At 47.9% G+C, this 21,634-nt stretch overlaps 1 protein-coding gene across 2 annotated transcripts in view; it reads right to left on the bottom strand.

Annotated features, from left to right (window-relative positions):
• Nucleotides 1-21,421, bottom strand: part of NEK3 (NIMA related kinase 3) — a 69,712-nt gene extending 48,291 nt beyond the window's left edge. For both annotated transcript variants that reach the window (XM_073583300.1, XM_073583301.1), the window contains exons 1-2: nucleotides 21,264-21,421; nucleotides 8,828-8,949 (exon numbers count right to left, since the gene is read on the bottom strand). In XM_073583300.1, coding sequence (XP_073439401.1) covers nucleotides 8,828-8,944 — 117 coding nt within the window. In that variant the 5' untranslated portion in view covers nucleotides 8,945-8,949; nucleotides 21,264-21,421. The remainder of the gene's footprint in view (nucleotides 1-8,827; nucleotides 8,950-21,263) is intronic.
• Nucleotides 21,422-21,634: the final 213 nt, after the last annotated feature.

Here is a 21,634-nt window from a genome sequence, read left to right as displayed (position 1 = left end):
CTTTCTCGAGCCCGGCATAGTGCGCAGAGGCTGGCTATCAGGGACCCTACAGGGGTGGCTGCGCAGAGGAGCCTATAGGAGAGCCTTATAGGTAATATGGATTCACAGCCGAGTAAAGAGAACCCAGCTGTGATCTTACCCCACCAGTGTGCCCCTAGGTCCAGCGCCGACAAATCACAGTCCTGTGCCCCCCAGAGACTGCTGACGTTGCTGTGGGTGTCCTGTCAGAGATGGCTTGCAGCAAAGATGGCCACCGGGATGCTGAGGAGGAGAAGGCGGCGGCGGAGAGCTGAAAAGGGCGCGCAGGGCTATGTAAAAACACGCCCTTTCTGCCTCGATCCGCCCCTTCTATTACACTATAGAGTGTCAAAATCGTCATCCGGGGGGGCGGGGCGGGGAGAAGGCGGCGGCTTCAGCTAGGCCGAAGCCACGGTCTAAAATTAGAAGCCTGATGCCCAGGAGGGCTCCAGGCCGGCGCAGATGTCCGGGAGGGGGTCGGATCTGAACCAGACCCCCCCGGATTGAGAGACAGAGTAGCGGTGGGCCAGCAGCGATAGCGGTGTCCGTATGGGGGGTCCCCCTGAGGGGCTATGGAGCCGGTGCTGCCGCAGAGACAGGGGCGCAGGGAGCCCTGTCTCTGTTGTGCCATGTCTGTCTGCACTGTTCCCCGGCCCCAACAGGAGCCCGCAGCGAGGCTGGGGTCCCCGGCTGTTTAAGCTGCAGAATGCTGCCTTATATCGACCGTACCTGTGGCGTCTCAACTTAATGCCCCCCAGAGAGGGATTAAGGAGGGTGCGTCTGTCACCATCAGGGGTCTTCATCCTCGCCTCGACCTCAACCCAGACCCCAAAGAGGTTGGGGAAGGAGGGGGATCTCGACTTCGAACCAGTAACCGAGGGACTGGGGAAGGAGCGACATGGGGAATAGCCACTTCGACTTCAACCGGGCACCCTATAATAGGGGCCGAGGAAGGAGCCATGTCGGGGGTCTCGCAGGAGACCCACTTTTCTTCATCTGTAATCCGTCAGTAAATAAAGGGAAAAAAATAAAAAAAGGGAAAAAATCTTTAGGTGTGTCTCCTATGCGACACTAAGCAAAAACTGGAGAAGGCTGACGCCGTCCAGGGGTGTATACTGCAGAGGAGGAGCCAAAGTTAATCTTTTTCAGATTATGCATAGTGTCGCCTCCTAGTGGACAGCAGCATAACACCCATGGTTCTGTGTCCCCCAATGAGGCGACAGAGTAATAAAGACATGTGCCCGAAACCATTTAGGAAGGATTATATTTCTGGCCGGCAGACAGGATTTTTCTGCATTTGTATACCTAATGGTGGATTAAGGTCTGAAGTGACAACAAGTTTTGTTTCATTTTGCTGCTATTGTTTCATCAAAACACAGCTTCATGGTCCATTCACGGACTAAGGTTTCCGGATCAGACACTGGTCTCCTGACCCCAACTCGGAGTCATTGACATACAGTTGTGCTCAAAAGTTTACATACCCCGGCAGAATTTTTGCTTTCTTGACCTTTTTTCAGAGAATATGAATGATAACACCAAAACTTTTTCTCCACTCATGATTGGTTGTTGGGTGAAACCATTTATAGTCAAACTACTGTGCTTTCTCTTTTTAAATCATAATAATAACCCAAAACATCCAAATGACCCTGATCAAAAGTTAACATACCCTGGTGATTTTGGCCTGATAACATGCACAGAAGTTGACACAAATGGGTTTGAATGGCTACTAAAGGTAACACCCTCACCTGTGACCTGTTAGATTTTATGCACCAACACCGATTACAAGCAGGGTGAGTTTCTGGGATCCAGACAGAGTTTTGCATCTTTCGCCCAGCCACTGACGTTTCTGGATTGTGAGTCATGGGGAAAGCAAAAGAATTGTCAACGGATCTACGGGAAACGGTAGTTGAACTGTATGAAACAGGAAAGGGATACAAAAAGATATCCAAGGAATTGATAATGCCAGTCAGCAGCGTTCAAACTGTGATTATCAAATGGAAAATCAGGGGCTCTATAAAAACAAAACCACGATCAGGTAGACCAACAAAAATGTCATCCACAGCTGCCAGGAAAATTGTTCGGGATGCAAAGAAAAAACCAGGGCTGTGGAGTCGGTAGGCCACAGTTGCGACTCCGACTCCTGGATTTTATCAGGCTCCGACTCCGGCTCCTTCATAAATGGCCAATTCATAACAACAAACTTACTGTTGTAAAATATTAACCATCGTGCTTATTCAGTTTCTCACCATGATATAAGTAATCAGACCAATTAGAGCAAAAACTACATTAGAATACAATTAGAATATAGCAAATAACTTTTATAAACTTTTCTAAACTGTAAGTAAATATGCAATAAACACTTTTATGCAGTTAATAAGAAGAAATCTATAAATTTGTCCTCAGAAAAAGTATTGCCTCTGTCAGATCCTCCTTCATGGATGCCCTCAAATCTGATCTAATTATTTTGAGAGCAGAGAACAACCTCTCTACACTAACTTGTGTTGGTGGCAAAGCAGTAACCACTCGGGCAACATCTCTGACAATGTCAGGATACAGAGGAATCGCTTGTTGCACTGTTATTTTTGACGAACGGTCAAATTTCTCAATTTCTTTTAGTGCACATGAAAAATTCTGCTGAAATGTACTGGCTGTGTTCCTTGATGGGGATGACTCTTCTTCTATGCAGGAACGCTTTGCACGGTCCTTGTGATCCAAATATTTTTCGAAATTAAATTCTTCATCAGTTGATGATGAGGGTGAAGATGTGGCAGGACGACCAAATTCTTCTTGTTCCTCCTGACTGTTCTGCAACCCTTTCATCCTTACTGCTATTTCAAACAGAGCTTCTTTTCCTTTACTTAGCTGTTGATCATCTAGAAGAATCCGATGCATTGGGTCTACATAAACAGCTGCCAAAAGAATGTTATTTTGTAATAGTAGCTCCTCTCTCCGTTTCATTGATGTAGCAATGCAACTTGCAATTAACCCTCCTCTTTGGGACAGGCGAAACATCAGGTTCTTCCACTCCTTTAAGAAAATACCTGGAGTTAAGTCCTCTGCTTGTAATTTTTTAGTCACTGTAAATGGGTGCTCTAGCAATTTTTCCAGCTCAGTCACATGATTCCACTGACTTTCATTTAGCGTCAGTTGAGGGTTAGCCATGTCTACAAGAAAGGTTTTCAGTTCAACCAAGCGCTGAATCATTAAGTAAGTACTGCCCCATCGTGTGGCTTGATCAATAATTGCCCCTTTTCCAGCACATCTCTTCAAAATTGAGTCAACTTTAGGGGTTCTGGCAACAGTAGCCAATTTTCTCACCTTGCCAATCAGTGCAGCAGCATGTCCTTCTTGCAGACTGTCTCTTATAGCCAGCTGTAGCGTATGCACAACACAGCGCATGTGATGAATGAAAGAACATATTGACACAGTTTCAACAAGATCATCTAAACTATCATGTTGCTGTTCATCTGAAGCAACTTCAGTTTGCTCCTCGGTTACAATACTGTGTTCCTCTATTTCAAACATTTCTGTGTCTGTGGACCCAGAATGTTCTTCTAGCTGCTGGTCACCATCATTACTCTCATTCATTAGCTTAATAGTACTTATCATATTTGAAGCATTGTCAGTTACGACAGAAAGAACTTGCTCTTTTTTAAGTTCATAGTCTTGCAGAACCTTTTCCACCAAGACCTGGAGAAACTCACTGGTGTGATGAGCTTTGGTGTCTTTTACTGCCTATGTCTTGGTAACTGTTTCATTTTTGTCACAAACAAATCGGACATTGATGGCAAAATAGCTCACTCTGTGACGTGTGCAGGCATCCATTTTAAGAAACAGAAAGCGTCCCTTGAGAGTTTTTTTAAGTTCTTCCTTTTGTTTAAAAGCTTCTTCGATAACTAATTTTCTACTACTCTCTCTCTCCAGAGAAACACCAAGCTTGCGGGCCATTTCCCCATTCAGACACATAAAAGCTGGTCGTGAAAATAATGAAATAGGCACACTATCCTTTACAACAAGCTCTATGATGTTTTTTAAATGTATCTACTGTCATTGTCACAGTAACTTTGTCACTGACAAAATATCTTGCAACTGATGGCTGCAAAGTTCTCTGCTCCTTTGTTTGGCTGGAAGAGCTGGGCACTGGTTCATTGGTTTGGATGCAGTCTCTCCTCCACTGCTTTCAGTACTTCTGGATGAAAGCGCTGTAAATGTCTCTTTAGATTAGAAGCTCTGGTAGGAGCATTTTTATCTTTGCCTGAATATGCATTCATCTTGGCTTCACAGCATTTGTTTTCGTCTGGATCATTTGTCATACACTGACAGACATAATGTTTTCTATCTTGAGTGATGGTGAAATGTTCAAATACAGCTGATTTAATGTGATGCTTCTTTGACATTCTCAGGTTTTTAATTCTGCATTCACAATCCAAATGACAATTGTTTTTCCTAAAAACAATTGTACAAAATTATTGCCAGGTCGTACAACTGATATAGTGGTCAGTAATACTGTTATTATTCCTCATGTACTCACAGTTAACTGATGCAAAGTTTGTTGAAAGGATAATACTTCTTACAGTCTTCCTCTTCTGAGTAGCAGGCAGCTGTGAGATTCTTGGAAGACGCACACCTAGTATGATCTAGTCTAGAGGAGGAGCTTTACTACTAAGAATTTGCAACACATTTTCACTTTCAGTTTCATACATTGTAAGTAGGGGGGTTGGGGCAGCATGAGGTTAACCAAGTATAAGATTAGATAAGGGCAGTGGAGAACAGTGACACACAAGAAGTAAGAAATGTCTCTATCTCCAGCAGAACTGCTTATCACTGTTGTTCATAGTTTGATAGAACATATATATTTGAGTAACATTTATAAAATTCATATGAAAGTTCAATTATGAAATATTAATACATTTTTTTTTTAAAGCTGGAGTCGGTACATTTCTACCGACTCAGACCAAAACTAACTCCGACTCCGACTCCACAGCCCTGGAAAAAACCACAAACATCAGCTGAAATACTGGACTCTGAAAACTAGCGGTGTGCCTGTTTCAAGATGCACAATAAGGAGGCACTTGAAGAAAAATAGGCTGTATGGTCGAGACACCAGAAGAAAGCCATTACTGCGCAAATGCCACAAAGTATCTTGCCTACAATACACAAAACAGCACAGAGACAAACCTCAAAACTTCTGGAACAAGGTAATTTGGAGTGATGAGACAAAAACAACTTTTTGGCCACAACCATGAATGTTACATTTGGAGAGAGGTCAACAAGGCCTATGATGAAAGGAACATCATTCCTACTGTAAAGCATGGAGGTGGATCGCTGATGTTATAGGGATGTGTGAGCTACAAAGGCACAGGAAACTTGGTTAAAGTTGAAGGAAAGAGGAATGCAGTATGTTATCAGCAAATACTGGAGGCAAATTTGCAATCATTAGCCTGGAAGCTGCGCATGGTAGGTACTTGGACGTTCCAACATGACAACGATCCAAAATACAAGGTCAAGTCGACCTGTCATTGGCTACAGCAGAACAAAGTGAAGGTACTGGAGTGGCCATCTCAGTCTCCTGACCTCAATATCATTGAGCCACTCTGGGGAGATCTCAAGTGCGCAGTTCATACTAGACGGCCCAGGAATTTACAGGAACTGGAGGATTTTTGTCAAGAAGAGTGGTCAGCTTTACCATCTGAGAAAACAAAGAACCTCATCCACAACTAGCACAAAAAACAAACTTCAAGCTGTCATTGATGTTCGAGGGTGCAATACATGGTATTAAGAAATGGGATATGTAAACTTTTGATCAGGGTCATTTCGATGTTTTGGGTTGTCATTATGAGTTAAAAAGAGAAAACACACTAGTTTGACAATAAAAGGCTTCAGCCAACCACTAGCAATGAGCGGAGAAAATTTTTTATGTTATCATTCATATTCTCTGTAAAAAAGCCAAGAAAGCAAAAAATTCTGTCAGGGTATGTAAACTTTTGAGCACAACTATATATAAACCTGTTTAATTGAGGTCATGAGACCAGAAATCGTGGCTTGTACACAGGACATGAAACTCTGGTGTATGAAGCCAGTAATAGGCCTCATTCAAATGTACATTATTATTTTTTTATTTTTTTTTTTGAGTATGAAGGAGAAAAAAGAACACAGACTGTTTCTAGCAGCGAGCTGGTTCTGAATTTCATCCATTTTTGGTCTGTGGCTCCATTTTTACCATCAGTGGGGCATCTGCTTTGCTCGTAGGCGAATAAAAGTTATGATAAATTAAAAAAAAAAGAAAATGAATGAAAATTCCAAGCTGCCCCTACCAACTAAACAATAAAAAAGATGGGACAAATGACTTTCACGTGCTCTCAGCTTTTTCACAGACTCACTGATTCAAATGGACGATTAATCCATGATTGGAATCAAAGGTTGACTTTGGAATCAGAGGCTGACATCTCTTTTCTCTTGCAGAAACTCGTGCCCCGAGCCATCATGGGGTTCACGACACAATACTGGAGTTAAACTCCTTCAAACATTGTAAATTTTGCAATTTTTGGCCACAATGGACAAAGCTGGGGAGGATCCAAAGCTGGTTGGGGGTGTAGCACACCTGTTCAACACAGTCATTAAAAGTGGCGAAATTCCCAATACCAGAAATGTTATTCCAGTCCCTGATTGTCATAACATTTCTGTCAAGGCACACGCCACTGATGAGGAGCGCCAAATTCATTAAATGCTGTGCGCCTCTAAATTAATTAGGTACGTCTTATTCCTACGCGCCCGTCATTGAGGCTGGAATGCCAGTCTTAAGGGCCTCGGTTTTCAAAAACACATGGACACGTATCTGCTCATAGACTATAATGGGCACATGTTCGGTGAAAAATGGATGTGTGAATGAATCTGGCGTAAATCCACAGGTAAAATCCTCAGGTTTTCCATCTTGTGTGCATGCGGTTTTAGGAGACATAGTTCTGCAGATCCTGGCTGGACAGAGTGGTATCATGGCTGGGGAGCCGCTGCAGACCTCACATACAGTGGGGCAAAAAAGTATTTAGTCAGTCAGCAATAGTGCAAGTTCCACCACTTAAAAAGATGAGGCGTCTGTAATTTACATCATAGGTAGACCTCAACTATGGGAGACAAACTGAGAAAAAAAAATCCAGAAAATCACATTGTCTGTTTTTTTTTCATTTTATTTGCATATTATGGTGGAAAATAAGTATTTGGTCAGAAACAAGCAATCAAGATTTCTGGCTCTCACAGACCTGTAACTTCTTCTTTAAGAGTCTCCTCTTTCCTCCACTCATTACCTGTAGTAATGGCACCTGTTTAAACTTGTTATCAGTATAAAAAGACACCTGTGCACACCCTCAAACAGTCTGACTCCAAACTCCACTATGGTGAAGACCAAAGAGCTGTCAAAGGACACCAGAAACAAAATTGTAGCCCTGCACCAGGCTGGGAAGACTGAATCTGCAATAGCCAACCAGCTTGGATTGAAGAAATCAACTGTGGGAGCAATAATTAGAAAATGGAAGACATACAAGACCACTGATAATCTCCCTCGATCTGGTGCTCCACGCAAAATCCCACCCCGTGGGGTCAGAATGATCACAAGAACGGTGAGCAAAAATCCCAGAACCACGCGGGGGGACCTAGTGAATGAACTGCAGAGAGCTGGGACCAATGTAACAAGGCCTACCATAAGTAACACACTACGCCACCATGGACTCAGATCCTGCAGTGCCAGACGTGTCCCACTGCTTAAGCCTGTACATGTCCGGGCCCGTCTGAAGTTTGCTAGAGAGCATTTGGATGATCCAGAGGAGTTTTGGGAGAATGTCCTATGGTCTGATGAAACCAAACTGGAACTGTTTGGTAGAAACACAACTTGTCGTGTTTGGAGGAAAAAGAATACTGAGTTGCATCCATCAAACACCATACCTACTGTAAAGCATGGTGGTGGAAACATCACGCTTTGGGGCTGTTTCTCTGCAAAGGGGCCAGGACGACTGATCCGGGTACATGAAAGAATGAATGGGGCCATGTATCGTGAGATTTTGAGTGCAAACCTCCTTCCATCAGCAAGGGCATTGAAGATGAAACGTGGCTGGGTCTTTCAACATGACAATGATCCAAAGCACACCGCCAGGGCAACGAAGGAGTGGCTTCGTAAGAAGCATTTCAAGGTCCTGGAGTGGCCTAGCCAGTCTCCAGATCTCAACCCTATAGAAAACCTTTGGAGGGAGTTGAAAGTCCGTGTTGCCAAGCGAAAAGCCAAAAACATCACTGCTCTAGAGGAGATCTGCATGGAGGAATGGGCCAACATACCAACAACAGTGAGTGGCAACCTTGTGAAGACTTACAGAAAACGTTTGACCTCTGTCATTGCCAACAAAGGATATATCACAAAGTATTGAGATGAAATTTTGTTTCTGACCAAATACTTATTTTCCACCATAATATGCAAATAAAATGAAAAAAACAAACAAACAGACAATGTGATTTTCTGGATTTTTTTTTCTCAGTTTGTCTCCCATAGTTGAGGTCTACCTATGATGTAAATTAGACGCATCTCATCTTTTTAAGTGGTGGAACTTGCACTATTGCTGACTGACTAAATACTTTTTTGCCCCACTGTATATACGTGAGCTTTATTGCCCCTATTTTTCCCCCCACAATTTGCCTACAACGTATCCATCATTATATGGTTAGTGGTCCAGGCTCTGGTGCGCTCCTTCCGCTCATACTCTGCCCCATGGCGCCGTCCACAGCAGTGACGCATGGAGTAATGTTAATAATGATATTATACTCTCACCTTAGGAAGTCTTATTTCTTTCATTACATACTTATCAGCATTCTTAAGGTCGCAGACTAGAAGAGCTCGACCAAATGACCCTTCTCCAATAACGCTCAGCACCTCGTAGTTTTCCATTGTAGCTGAGGAGAAAATGGAAATTATTACTGTATTATGGCAATGTACTTTATCTGGTCTACAAATCTGCATAAGAACAAATCTGTGCTGTAAAATCGCTTGTGATAGCGACAAATTTACGGTTCAGACCTGCAAAAAAGCTAGTTAGCAAATATCTGCAATAAGAAAAGTAGCATAGTTCTTCTGATTTGCTATATCACTCCATGTGCAGAGCATTGAAGTAGTTTATTGATCATATCCATAGATACCTAACAACTAACTCACAGGCTGTGTGCACACGTTGCGGATCCGCAGCGTTTTTGGCCGCACGGATTCACATCAAATCCGCAGTGTAGTGCACAGCCAATGTTGATCTATGGGAAATGGGGATTTGTTGTGCACATGCTGCAGAAAAATCTGTGAAGCGCAGCGGTTTTTTCCGTAGCATGTCAATTCTTTTTGCGGATCTTCAGCGTTTCTGCACCCATTGACTTCCATTGAGTCAGGCACATTCGCAGCAAAACCGCAGATGTAAAAAAGATCTGCGGAATTGCTGCGGATATGGGTGCGAGAAACGCTGCAGATCGGGAGGAGGGAAGTGTGTGGGCGGAGCTATGTGCGTGTCTGTGTGTCCCTGTGTGTGCGAGGGTCTGCTGTGTAAGCAGCCATTGTCTGATGGGACTACTGCATTGCCGATGATGGGAAAGTAGTCCCATCAGACAATGCATATCAAGTGTAAAAAAAAACAAACATACAGAACATACAGTACATATACACATACATTAGACAGTACATACAACATATAACAGTACATACTCACCAACAACCTAGTCTCCGAAGCCCTCAATCTCCTGTAACCAAAAATAAAGTAATTAACAAACCCATACATACCTTTCCGCTGTAGTCCAGTTAATAACGAGTGTCCCTCGACGATCTCCCATGTAGAACAGGGGCTCCCATGATGAACTGACAAAGGTAATCCTCCACGATGTATCCTTCCGCCGCCGGGAAAGAGGTTCCGTAACCCTAACTCTCACGCAGCATTGCTGTAAAGAACTGAACCCAGGTAACCTCTTCAGTGATGCACTGCAGGGGCCATTGTCTCCTGTCAGTGCATCATTGGACGCCCTGTAGAGCACAGACATCACCCGATGTCACTGTTCTACAGGGGAGATCGTCATGGGACACTCATTATTAAATGGACTGCGTCGGAACAGGGAGTATTTGTTTGTTTATTTTTTTTTCCAGGAGATGGAGGGCGTCGCATGGATTAGGCATCTAATAAATATGGCCAAACTGTGTAGTGTTTTATTTGATTAAAAGTCTTTATTCTGGCTGTGTGTCTTTTTTTTAACCCTTAACAACTATAGGATTAGTAATGGATAGGCGTCTAATTGTTGCCTCTCCATTACTAACTGTGCTTGATTTCACCTTACAATACAAAGGTGACATTCACCCCTTATTACCCCATATGCCACTGCTACAAGGCAATGGGAAGAGCAGGGGCGTAACTATCACGGTCGCAGCAGACGCCACTGCGACCGGGCCCGGGGGGAGTGAGGGGCCCGGCAGGTCAGACCATGATATCTCCCAACTGTCCCGATTCTTGTGGGACAGTCCCGTTTTTGACCCGCCCGGGACACTATTCTTCCTGCACTGAGCCGCCACGCCCCCCATGCACCCCATCCTCGCCCTCCCAGCTAGACCCACCACAGTCCCGCACAGCCTGCAATGACGTCCTTGGCTGTGTTCCTTTCTGTGTGCACAGGAGCTGTGATGAGGTCACAGGAGGGGAGGAGTCAGGGGTAACATGATCAGGGGCCTCCATGTATGCAGGACTCTGCTGTGCTGGTTGTCATGGTCCTGGATGAGGGTAAGTTTTCTGTGTGGGGTCAGGAGGGGTTTACACTACAGTGTGGATATATTACGGAGCCGCGTGTGTACCAGGCGTACGGAGTGGAGCCGCGTGTGTACCAGGCGTACGGAGCGGAGCTGCGCGTGTACCAGGCGTACGGAGCGGAGCTGCGCGTGTACCAGGCGTACGGAGCGGAGCCGCGCGTGTTCCAGGCGTACGGAGCGGAGCCGCGCGTGTATTTTGGAATTGGGGGGCCCCATTACTTTGTAGTTACGCCACTGGGGAAGAGAGAGGCTAAGTGCCGGAATTGGCGCATCTTAGAGATGCGCCATTTCTGGGGCGGCTGGGGCTAGATGTTTGTAGCCGGGGGGGGGGGGGGAGAATAACCATGGTCCCTTCCTAAGCTATGAATATCAGCCCCCAGTCGTCGGTTCTCCCTCTCTGGCGCAGAAAATTGCGTGGAAGCCCATGCCATTCTTTTTCTTTTTTCAAAATTAAACATATTGTTCATTAATAAACATCAGCCTTGCTATTATATATCTATCTATAGATCAATCTCTCTGTGTGTGTAATGGAGTATACAAAATAAGAGGTTGGACAAAAATGACATCACAACGCTTTTTGTTTTGTTAAATAATACAGTGTAGATCTTTATATAGATTACAAAAACGCTTCAAATCCGCATAAAAAACGCGCTGATTTTTACCTGCATTTTTGGGCAAGAGATGCAGATTCTGTGAAGAAAATTCTGCAGGCAAATCTGCAACGTGTGCGCATACCCATATAGTGACAGTTAGATGTTAGTGGTCGTACCCATGGATAGATAAGCTACTGCATTGCTCTGCACATGGGGTAAGTGACATAGCTAATCAGAAGAACTATGCTACATTTCGTACTGGGGGAAGGTGATAAGATTAGTAGTAGGTGTAGTAATATTAATTTTATCAGTAGCAGCTTTTATTTCCTATCTCACTAACTGAAAAATCTGTCCCTACAGAATTTACCTGGGAACTGAGGATTTTGATAATGACTGATCAATTTTGGCAGAGAAAATAGCAGATCTCTCTGATCAGATAGATTACAAAGCTGCTTATTTCCATGTGTACTATTCATTTATGAAATAAAAACTAAAATGACGGTTATGCTTTAAAGATGTAGGGAAAAAAACGTCTCTACAAACTCCTTAAGTCTGGCTAAGTGTATATAGAGCTGTTTTTTGAACAGTCTTTTCTATTGAGCTTGTGAGCAGACTTTTGAAGCTGGCCAAGTTCTCCAGAACGCGCTGTTACTTCCTAATTCCGTCCGGCTTCAGAACAGCATTTACAAGCTACACAGCAGCGGTGGTCGGTCTCCAAGGAGTTGTAACCAGAAAACTTAATATCTCATTAATGGCTGCAAATTTTAATAAGCAGTAAATTGTGAAACACACACTATCCGACAATATTCACCTATAAGGATGGGAAACCCCTCTAATGTAAGGGGAAAAACGAAGTGAAGTTAAAAAAAAAAAAAAAAAAGGGTCCTGTTAGTATAAGAGCGCACACAAATCAATTTTCTTGGACGAGTGCGGTCTGTAGTTTTCACGGACAGCAATCGTACCTATGATATTCTGTGGGGCTGTGCACGTATCTGATTTTTTTCCTCGGAACGAATGGTGCGTAGAAAAAAATTGGAGCCAGGTCCGGGTTTTGAACCGGAGGTGTGAGGGACAACGGATATGTCCCTCCTGGAATGTGCCCCCACCTTACCATTCCCCAAGGTCATAAAAAGTTATGCAATGTTTATCTTTAATTAAAAGAGCTAGTAAGAAACTCTGAAGCGCGGTGACCACCAATCAGCACCAGGATGTGACCTCTCCTGCAGCTACAGGCAAACTGATTCAAGTACATGGAGACAGCGCGTACAACAAGTCACAGCAGGCTCTGAGGTATTGAATCTGGAAAATGACCTATAATAACAGAATGCAATATCTCTGAGCCTAGCCGAGCACATTAACGGAATCAGCATTCCTTTCCCCACACCACATTATTTAGCCACCTCCAGAACCCTGCATTAAAGGAGTTATAAAGCGTAGCTAACAGGAAGTACATATGGTAGATATATTTAGTCACTATGCGCAGATAAAATCCAGCGGAACCACCGACCCACTCAGAGCTTCGGGTGCAAAGTTATAAGCCTCCACAGTTCTGGACAGAAAATCACACTTTCAGATATGGGAGGAGAGAGGCTGCAGAAGCCCAGGGGTGGGCATAAAGCGTGGGAGCGGAGCAGCCTAGGAGACAAGAGACAGCTCCTCCTTTTGAGCTTAGTTTTCTAATGGCCGGAGGATACGTTAGCTGACGCAGCCAGGAAAGCCTGTAACTAAGATTTGGACCTGTGATCCATCAGCGCCTCCCTGTGGTCACTTCTACATAACACGGTAACTGCAACCTATCTATACCCTATCCTACTACACTCCTGACTGTATACCTGTATATTGCTCTTGTAAATATATACCTATATATTTTTAGTGTGCCTTTTCGGGGGATTAAATATAAAATTAATCTTGGGCTGCTCTTTTATCACGATTCACAAATCCCCACGTCCTCATGCTCGGTTGGTTTCTGACCCGATATAATTCTGTTGTCAGATGGGGCTTATGTCGAACAAGAAACTGGTGGTGGCATACCGCACTGTTTTAGTGAGGAACTCTGGCAATGACGGCCGGGAGGTATATATATACTGTATATATCCAGCCTGGACTAGTAATATATATCCCCCCTTACTGGGACAGCCTCACTAACTCGCACCTATAAGGGAAGACTTCCCGGCGACTATTTGCCCTTGGTGCAGTTCCATGACTGACCTGAGGCAAGTGATGGCGCCAGAGAGCCGACCTCTGCTGGGTCCTCCTCTCCCCTCCCCCCGAGGTGAGTGAAGTCGACGCCCCTCTTCCCCTGTGAGATCTCTCACACGAGGGTTAGATCAAAAATCGGCAATACAAGTCTATGGGTCCGTTACAAAAAAAAAAAAAGAATAAAAAATCTGCCAGAGCTCACATGACATCCGAGTGGGGTCAGATTTTCACAGACTAACAGAATGGAGAGGGTGTAGAAACTTTTTTTCTTTCCACATAGAAGAAAAACTGATCAGAATAATCGGGCCGGTTGTCTCAGATGTGGAGAAATTGGACGTTTGAACCTACCCTCACCAGGCCGCGTTCACACGTCGGTGTTTACGGTATGTGGGGCTTCGTTTTTCTCACAGAAACCACAAAGTAGCCAGTATCACCCAGGCTGCTGAGCACACTGTGGCCATTAACAAATATAACCTAGAACTAAAACAATGTATAAAACCCCTACTGTAAGTAAATAGTAACACACGTAAAAACAAAGAATTTATTTTACTTTTTTCTTTATGAAAAAGAAAAATTTGTGTAAAAGCCAGCCCACCGCGACAGATCCTGCTCTGTCCCTGGATTTTGAGGCCCGCTGGCACATATTAAGGAAAGACATTAAAGAAGTTGTCCACTACTTGAACAATTCTTCTCATACCCCTTGATTGCCTCCATTAAATAATAACACTTAGGCTATGTGCACACGTGTGGAATCGCTGCGGAAAGACAGGGCCCTGGACTTCTGGTGGTAAATCGGGCCCTGCGATTGTAGATCCATGCAATCTGGAAGTTGCCAGGGGACGTCGGCAACTAGTTGTATTAGTTCTGCATACCATGCCAATCTGGCGCGACAAGGATCACTGGTACTGCCTCTGCTCTGATCTTCTTAATGACCCTTGCAAGCAAGGTAAGAGGAGGGAAGATGTACGGGAGCCGGAACCGGTGCCATGGCAGAACTAGGGCGTTCACTCCGATGGCGCATGTATCACGCGATCGGGAAATGAACAGAGGAACCTTGTTGTTTAGTCTTGAGGCCATGAGATCCACATCCGGAGTCCCCCAACGATGACAAATCTGATGAAAGACTACCGGATGAAGAGACCACTTTCCCGAGGCAATGCCTTGGCGACTGAGAAAATCTGCCGGCCAATTTTCTACGCTCGGTCCAATGGAGGATGTGATTCGCTTCGTGCACGGCCATCCTGCTCTGGGTACCTCCCTGGCGGTTGATATATGCTACAGCCGTGGCGTTGTTGGATTGGAACTTGATGAGGCCTGCGAGGAGACGGTGGAAACTCCGTAGAGCTAAACTGATCCCTTGCATCTCCAAAATGTTAATGGGGAGGCTGACTCTCGGGTTGACCAATGACCCTGTTCCATGTGGCGATGAAAGACCGCTCCCCAGCTGAGGAGACTTGCTTCGGTGGTTACTACCAACCATCTTACTGGGAGAAAAGACCTCCCTTGATTCAGGGAGGACCTCAGTGTCCACCACCTGAGGGATTGCCTGACCCGCAGGGACAGAGGGATCCAACGGTCCAGGGAGAACGGGTACTTATCCTAAGCTAACAGCAACGCGTGTTGTAAGGGACAGAGGTAGAACTGTGCAAATGGAACTGCTTCCATTGCTGTCCTAGAACTGTCATGCCCAAAACAAATAGAGTGAGAAAACAGTCGCGCTGCCTGTTGTAAGGCTTGGGTCTCTCCTGGAGGGAGAATGACCAACCCACGGGAAGTGTCTAAGATCATCCCTAAAAGGGAAATCTGCTGAGCCGGTTTTGGGAAAGACTTTTCAAAGTTTATATTTCACCCTAGGCGAGAAAGTTTATTTACTGTAATCCATGGATTCCTCGCAGGCTGGAAGGGACAGACCCTTGATGAGCAGGTCGTCAGGATACGGTAACAGCACCACTCCCCGAGAGTGGAGAATAGCCATGACAGCCGCCATGACCTTGGTAAAGACCCTGGGGGCAGTGGCGAGTCCGAAGGGCAAGACAACGAACTGGCAGTGTTCCTTGTGAATTGCAAAATGCAGAAACTGCTGGAGGGAGGGGCAGATCGGAATGTGAAGGTAAGCGTCCTTGATGTCAATAGATGCTAGGAACTCTCCTTTTTCCATTGAAGCGAGAACTGATCGGAGAAATTCCATTCGGAATCGCCGTACCTTGACAAACTGATTTAACAGTTTGAGATCCAGAATGGGTGACATCGTCCCGTCCTTTTTTGGAAACACTAAAAGGTTTGAATATAATCCTCTGAACCTTTCGTGATGAGGGACCGGAATGATGACTCCAACCCGTAACAGAGCCTGAACAGCCCGAAGGAAGGTTCTTGTCTTTTTCTTGGGGGGAGAGGAAAGGAAAAACAGAGTTGGAGGGGGGAGATGAAAATTCTATCTTGTATCCGGAGGACACCAGCTCCCTGACCCACTTGTCATTGGGTAGATCTATGAGATCTGGCTCCCCTAGATCCAGAAGCCCTAGGCCTGGGTTTCCAAGAACGGTTAGGTCTGTATGAGATCTGGGAGCCTGTGTCTCCGCGCGGAGACCGACCTGATCCAAAAGAAAAGGTAGAGGAGGACCAACCGGAATTGTTGCGAGAAGATCGAAAATGTGTCGGCTGTTGGTTGCGAAACGGCTGAACAGCTCTTTGTTGAGGAAGGAATTTACTTTTTCCCCTCCGGTAGTATCAGAAATGAGCTGGTCCAGTCTCTCTTCAAAAAAACGACCAGCTGGAAAAGGGGAGAGAAGTTAACAATCTTTTAGATGTGGCATGCGCCCACCAGCCGCAGAGCCCTGGGGATCTTCTAATGGAGATCGCATGAGCGGCGCAATTGGCAGCATCAAAAGAAGCGTCTACTACAAAGTCCGCTGTGTGAAGCCTCTGGCTGGCAACAGTGGTTGTCTCCAGAGGAAGATTGGTGCCCAGGAAGGAAGTAATCAGGACTTCTGTCCAAGCGGAAATGCCTTAGTGACCTAAACTGCCGCGAAGGAAGGAAAAAAACGCCGCTCCTGAAGTTTCCAAAAAATTGAAAAGGGCAGGGTAGCCAATTCAGTTGGTCACGGGTGATCATGATGCGGAGGTATTATAGTTTTTATGTATTTATTATATTTGTCTGGGGTCCTGCTTTAGCCTAGGGCATTTTGAATATTCATTTCTGTACTATCTGATTATTGTTTTCCCTCCTGTCTTGTGAGGGACAGTCCTCGTTGAGTGGGGGCGCCAAAATCCGTGCTTTTAGGGTGCCAACCTCCACGGCCAGGAAGGTATCAGAATGCCTTAATGTAGGGCTGTGAAGCATCCCAGAATAGGTCTCTTTTTTCATTTGTGGCATTCGCCAATGATTCACTGGGATAGGTGTGTTTTTAATGCATTTTTGAATAAATTTGGTTTTTAGGGGATTTACATGTTCGCTGGGTAGTCAATTTGACGATCGGAGGGGTTTCTGACTGAGGAACCCTCAGAAACAGATAGGAGAATTGTAGAAGCAATACGCGGTACAGGAGGGTCCACCGGAGGGATCTGTAATCGACCGTTCATTAGGTCTGGATCAAAAGGGTATTTAGCCAGAGTAAACTTTTGCCCAGTGAACCACTTATGTGGCCGATCCCTATCTTACTGGACGGCTAGTAAATAACCAGCGCACACGCTTGTTCCTTAAATGAGATAGGGAGTGCTGGAGCGGGAATATTTTCCTCATCTAACTTCAGAATCCTGTTGACTGATTCTATAAGAGAATCAAGCAACTTTTGATGAGATGGGGGATTCTGAAGGCTGACACGACAGATACGAATTCAGAGTCATGCTTGCTGTGAACCTCAGGAGAGGGCGAGAGAGAGACAGGAGTCGCTGATGCTGAGGCGCGAACACGACTGGGGGACGCGACATGGGTCCGCTTTTCCAGAGACAGTGCTCCCGGAGGAAGAATATAGCCTGGGTCAGAGACTCGACCGACCGTGACAGGGGCACAACCCACTCAGGGGTACCAGACGCAGGAGGCCCGTCAGCAGCGGCTGCGAGGGGCGTTGGAGCGCAGGTCAGGGCGCAATTCGGGCGCAGGCCGGGTCGCGGTCTGTGCATAACGGATTAATTTGTGCACTGGGTAAGGCCGACCTGCAAGTGGTACACACGGTATAAAAAAGGCAGTGTGCTTCTTAGCAGCCCTTTTAGCCTCCTTAGAGTGAGGCATAGCGCTCCAGAAAGGGATAACGGCAGAGTCTGACTGCACCTGCAGGGAATGTGCCGGGAAGGGGATAAGCTTTAATCTGAGGGCAGATGCAGCTTACCCACGGTCCTGTGTTATCCCGGGAGAAAAAAAACGGTGGCCCTGTGGCGTCACCCGGTATTCGGCTGCTCCTGAAAGGGTTAACTGCAGCAGAGGTAACAGACATGGCCCCCGAGATTAGAATTGTGCGTCTCGTTGAGTATGAGAGGCGCCAAGAGGAGGGGGCGGTGACGTTAGCGCGGGCGGCGCTATTCAAATTGTGGCCTAGGAGGCCGGAAAAGCCGGGGACTAAATTATTGGCCTAACGGCGGTAGGCGCCGGGGGTGGCGCTATCGAGGACGGCACTATTTAAATTGAGGCCTAGGAGGCCGAAAAAGCCGGGGCTAAATTTCTGGCCTCCCCGCGGTAAGCGCCGGGTGGGGCCGCGACCGGGCGCCAGTGTACCGTCGCTGACGCTAAGTCAGCGCTTCTCCCAGGGACAAGGACCCGACCCCATACCTCCACTCCTGTGCTCAGTCAGGTCGTCTCTGTCCGGGGTCTTTCTCATCCTCCAGGAGATGTAGCAGAGCTGGAGGAGGTTTTACAGGGGGATATTGCTCAATTGATCCTCCCTCCGGGCAGGCGGACGGAGAGCTCTGGGGCTGATTCAGGGCATCCGAAAAAGCGCTGTTCAGGTCTTTCTCCATGCACTCCTGTAGCGCTTGCCCTATCCGTGGAACCATCGTCAGAGGAATACAGCCCCATTCGTCGCAGGAAAGTGTACGTGAAGGGTTAATCCACGTGCTTGCTTGTTGTTGGTTCGGAGGAGAGCGGGCCGTAGAAAGGAACAGTCGCCCCCTTCACTCCGTTAATTAAAAAATAAAAATTTACAGAAAATTCAAAAATAAAATAAAAACGGTGGGGTCTGAAACCAGACCCAAGTGCCTCCTACAGACACTAAGCAAGAACTGGGGAATTCCCAGCCAGTGAGAGGGTGTATACTGCAGGGGAGGAGCTAACTTTTTTTTTCTGGTTTACTTAGTGTCCTCCTAGTGGCCAGCAGCATAACACCCACTGTCTTTGTGTCTCCCAATGAGGCGTAGGAGAAATGTTATTCTCACCTTCCGACGGCCCCCGATCTGCTCTGCGGCGCTCCCGGCATCTTCCGGTCCCAGTAATGCTTTGCGCGAAGGACCTGAGATGACGTCACCTTCGCACAAAGCATTATTGGGACCAGAAGATGTCGGGAGTATAGTGAGAGGCGGGAAGGACTCCGGAGGCAGTCGGAGGGTGAGAACAACAATATTTTTTATTTTTATTCTATTTTTTACAGGATCATGGTACCCAGCGCCTGGAGGAGTCTCTTCTCCTCCAGACCCTGGGTACCATCCGCACATGAAGCGCTCACTTCACACATGGTGGGCATAGCCACATGCGAAAAATGAGCGTTTCAATGCAATCCTATGGCGGCGGAATCTCGGCGATTCCACAAAAAAAACGAGCATACTGCGGATTTTTCCGCTATGATTCCACAGTGGAAAAATCCGCATCATTAGCACAGCATTGCGGAATCCCATAGGATGCATTTTTTTGCATTTTCACAGTGATTCCGCGCATAAAAACCCGCCACGAAAACGCAAAAAAAGCTACATGTGAACACAGCCTTATACACCCCACCCGTGCCGGTGCCATTCCCGCAGTGTCTGCACTTGGTCTCTTGGGGCTCCAGTGCTGTTGTTGCAATGCGTGGGCCTGGCACCCAATCAGAGCTGGCGTCTCTCTCCCCGCCTCCTGTCGAACTGAGCAGGAAGAGGCAGGCGCAGAGCAGCTGCAGCCTGAGATTCCTCTTCATGTGCGATCTGTGTGAAGCCGGGGACAGTGACGCCAGCTCCGATTGGGCGCTGGAGTCAGGCGTCATAACCGCACGAGAGTCCCGTTGACAGCGCCGGCCCGGGAGGGGAGTATAGGCTTTATTATTCTATCAGAGCTGAACATTTAGATCAAGAAATGCTACAGAAAGGAGAGGTACAATACTGACAGCACGGAGGGGGGGGCGACATGGCGCCGACAGCACGGAGGGGAGCGACATGGCGCCGACAGCACGGAGGGGAGCGACATGGCGCCGACAGCACGGAGGGGAGCGACATGGCGCCGACAGCACGGAGGGGAGCGACATGGCGCCGACAGCACGGAGGGGAGCGACATGGCGCCGACAGCACGGAGGGGAGCGACATGGCGCCGACAGCACGGAGGGGAGCGACATGGCGCCGACAGCACGGAGGGGGGGCGACATGGCGCCGACAGCACGGAGGGGGGGGCGACATGGCGCCGACAGCACGGAGGGGAGCGACATGGCGTCGACAGCACGGAGGGGAGCGACATGGCGCCGACAGCACGGAGGGGGGCGACATGGCGCCGACAGCACGGAGGGGGGGCGACATGGCGCCGACAGCACGGAGGGGAGCGACATGGCGCCGACAGCACGGAGGGGAGCGACATGGCGCCGACAGCACGGAGGGGAGCGACATGGCGCCGACAGCACGGAGGGGAGCGACATGGCGCCGACAGCACGGAGGGGAGCGACATGGCGCCGACAGCACGGAGGGGAGCGACATGGCGCCGACAGCACGGAGGGGAGCGACATGGCGCCGACAGCACGGAGGGGAGCGACATGGCGCCGACAGCACGGAGGGGAGCGACATGGCGCCGACAGCACGGAGGGGAGCGACATGGCGCCGACAGCACGGAGGGGAGCGACATGGCGCCGACAGCACGGAGGGGAGCGACATGGCGCCGACAGCACGGAGGGGAGCGACATGGCGACGACAGCACGGAGGGGAGCGACATGGCGCCGACAGCACGGAGGGGGGCGACATGGCGCCGACAGCACGGAGGGGGGGCGACATGGCGCCGACAGCACGGAGGGGGGGCGACATGGCGCCGACAGCACGGAGGGGGGGCGACATGGCGCCGACAGCACGGAGGGGGGGCGACATGGCGCCGACAGCACGGAGGGGGGGCGACATGGCGCCGACAGCACGGAGGGGGGCGACATGGCACCGACAGCACGGAGGGGGGCGACATGGCGCCGACAGCACGGAGGGGGGCGACATGGCGCTGACAGCACGGAGGGGGGCGACATGGCACTGAGCTCCCTGTGCACTGTGAGAAATACAAGACTCCAATCCAATATAATCACAGGAATAACTTTAGATTGGATAAGCCCCATGGAAAACCATACAAAAACACAAAAAAACCCCCCGCACCCATTGTGATAGCACAATCCACTGCAAACTACCAGGCTGCTTCCCCACATTCTCATTTCTCCATTGTCTGAGAAGCTACAACTGCACCAGCAGAGCGTGTAATGGAGGCAGGAGCACAGTGCGCGGACCGCAGCTCTCACCTCCGGGTCACCGGCTCCGTGCTGTGCTCCTAGTGATCCCCGTGTTACCGTGTACACAGAGTAGCGACCAGAATGGAGTTGATTTTTTGAGGGAATGATGTCACCGGAAGGGGCGGGGCCTTTACAGTCAGTAGTGAAGAACCGATGTCAGGAAAGCGCGTTATGCTGAGGAGAGGACTGTGGGGCTGCACGGTGGAGCCCCGTGCGGAGAGGAGTGTGGGGCTGCGCGGTGGAGCCCCGTGCGGAGAGGAGTGTGGGGCTGCGCGGTGGAGCCCAGTGCGGAGAGGACTGTGGGGCTGCACGGTGGAGCCCAGTGCGGAGAGGAGTGTGGGGCTGCGCGGTGGAGCCCAGTGCGGAGAGGACTGTGGGGC

The sequence above is a fragment of the Dendrobates tinctorius genome, unplaced genomic scaffold (assembly GCF_039654945.1).
Source record: "Dendrobates tinctorius isolate UK_male_01 unplaced genomic scaffold, ASM3965494v1 ptg000075l, whole genome shotgun sequence".
NCBI lineage: Eukaryota > Metazoa > Chordata > Amphibia > Anura > Dendrobatidae > Dendrobates > Dendrobates tinctorius.
The sequence above is the reverse complement of the archived record's forward strand: the minus strand, read 5'-3'. Positions and strand labels throughout refer to the sequence as shown.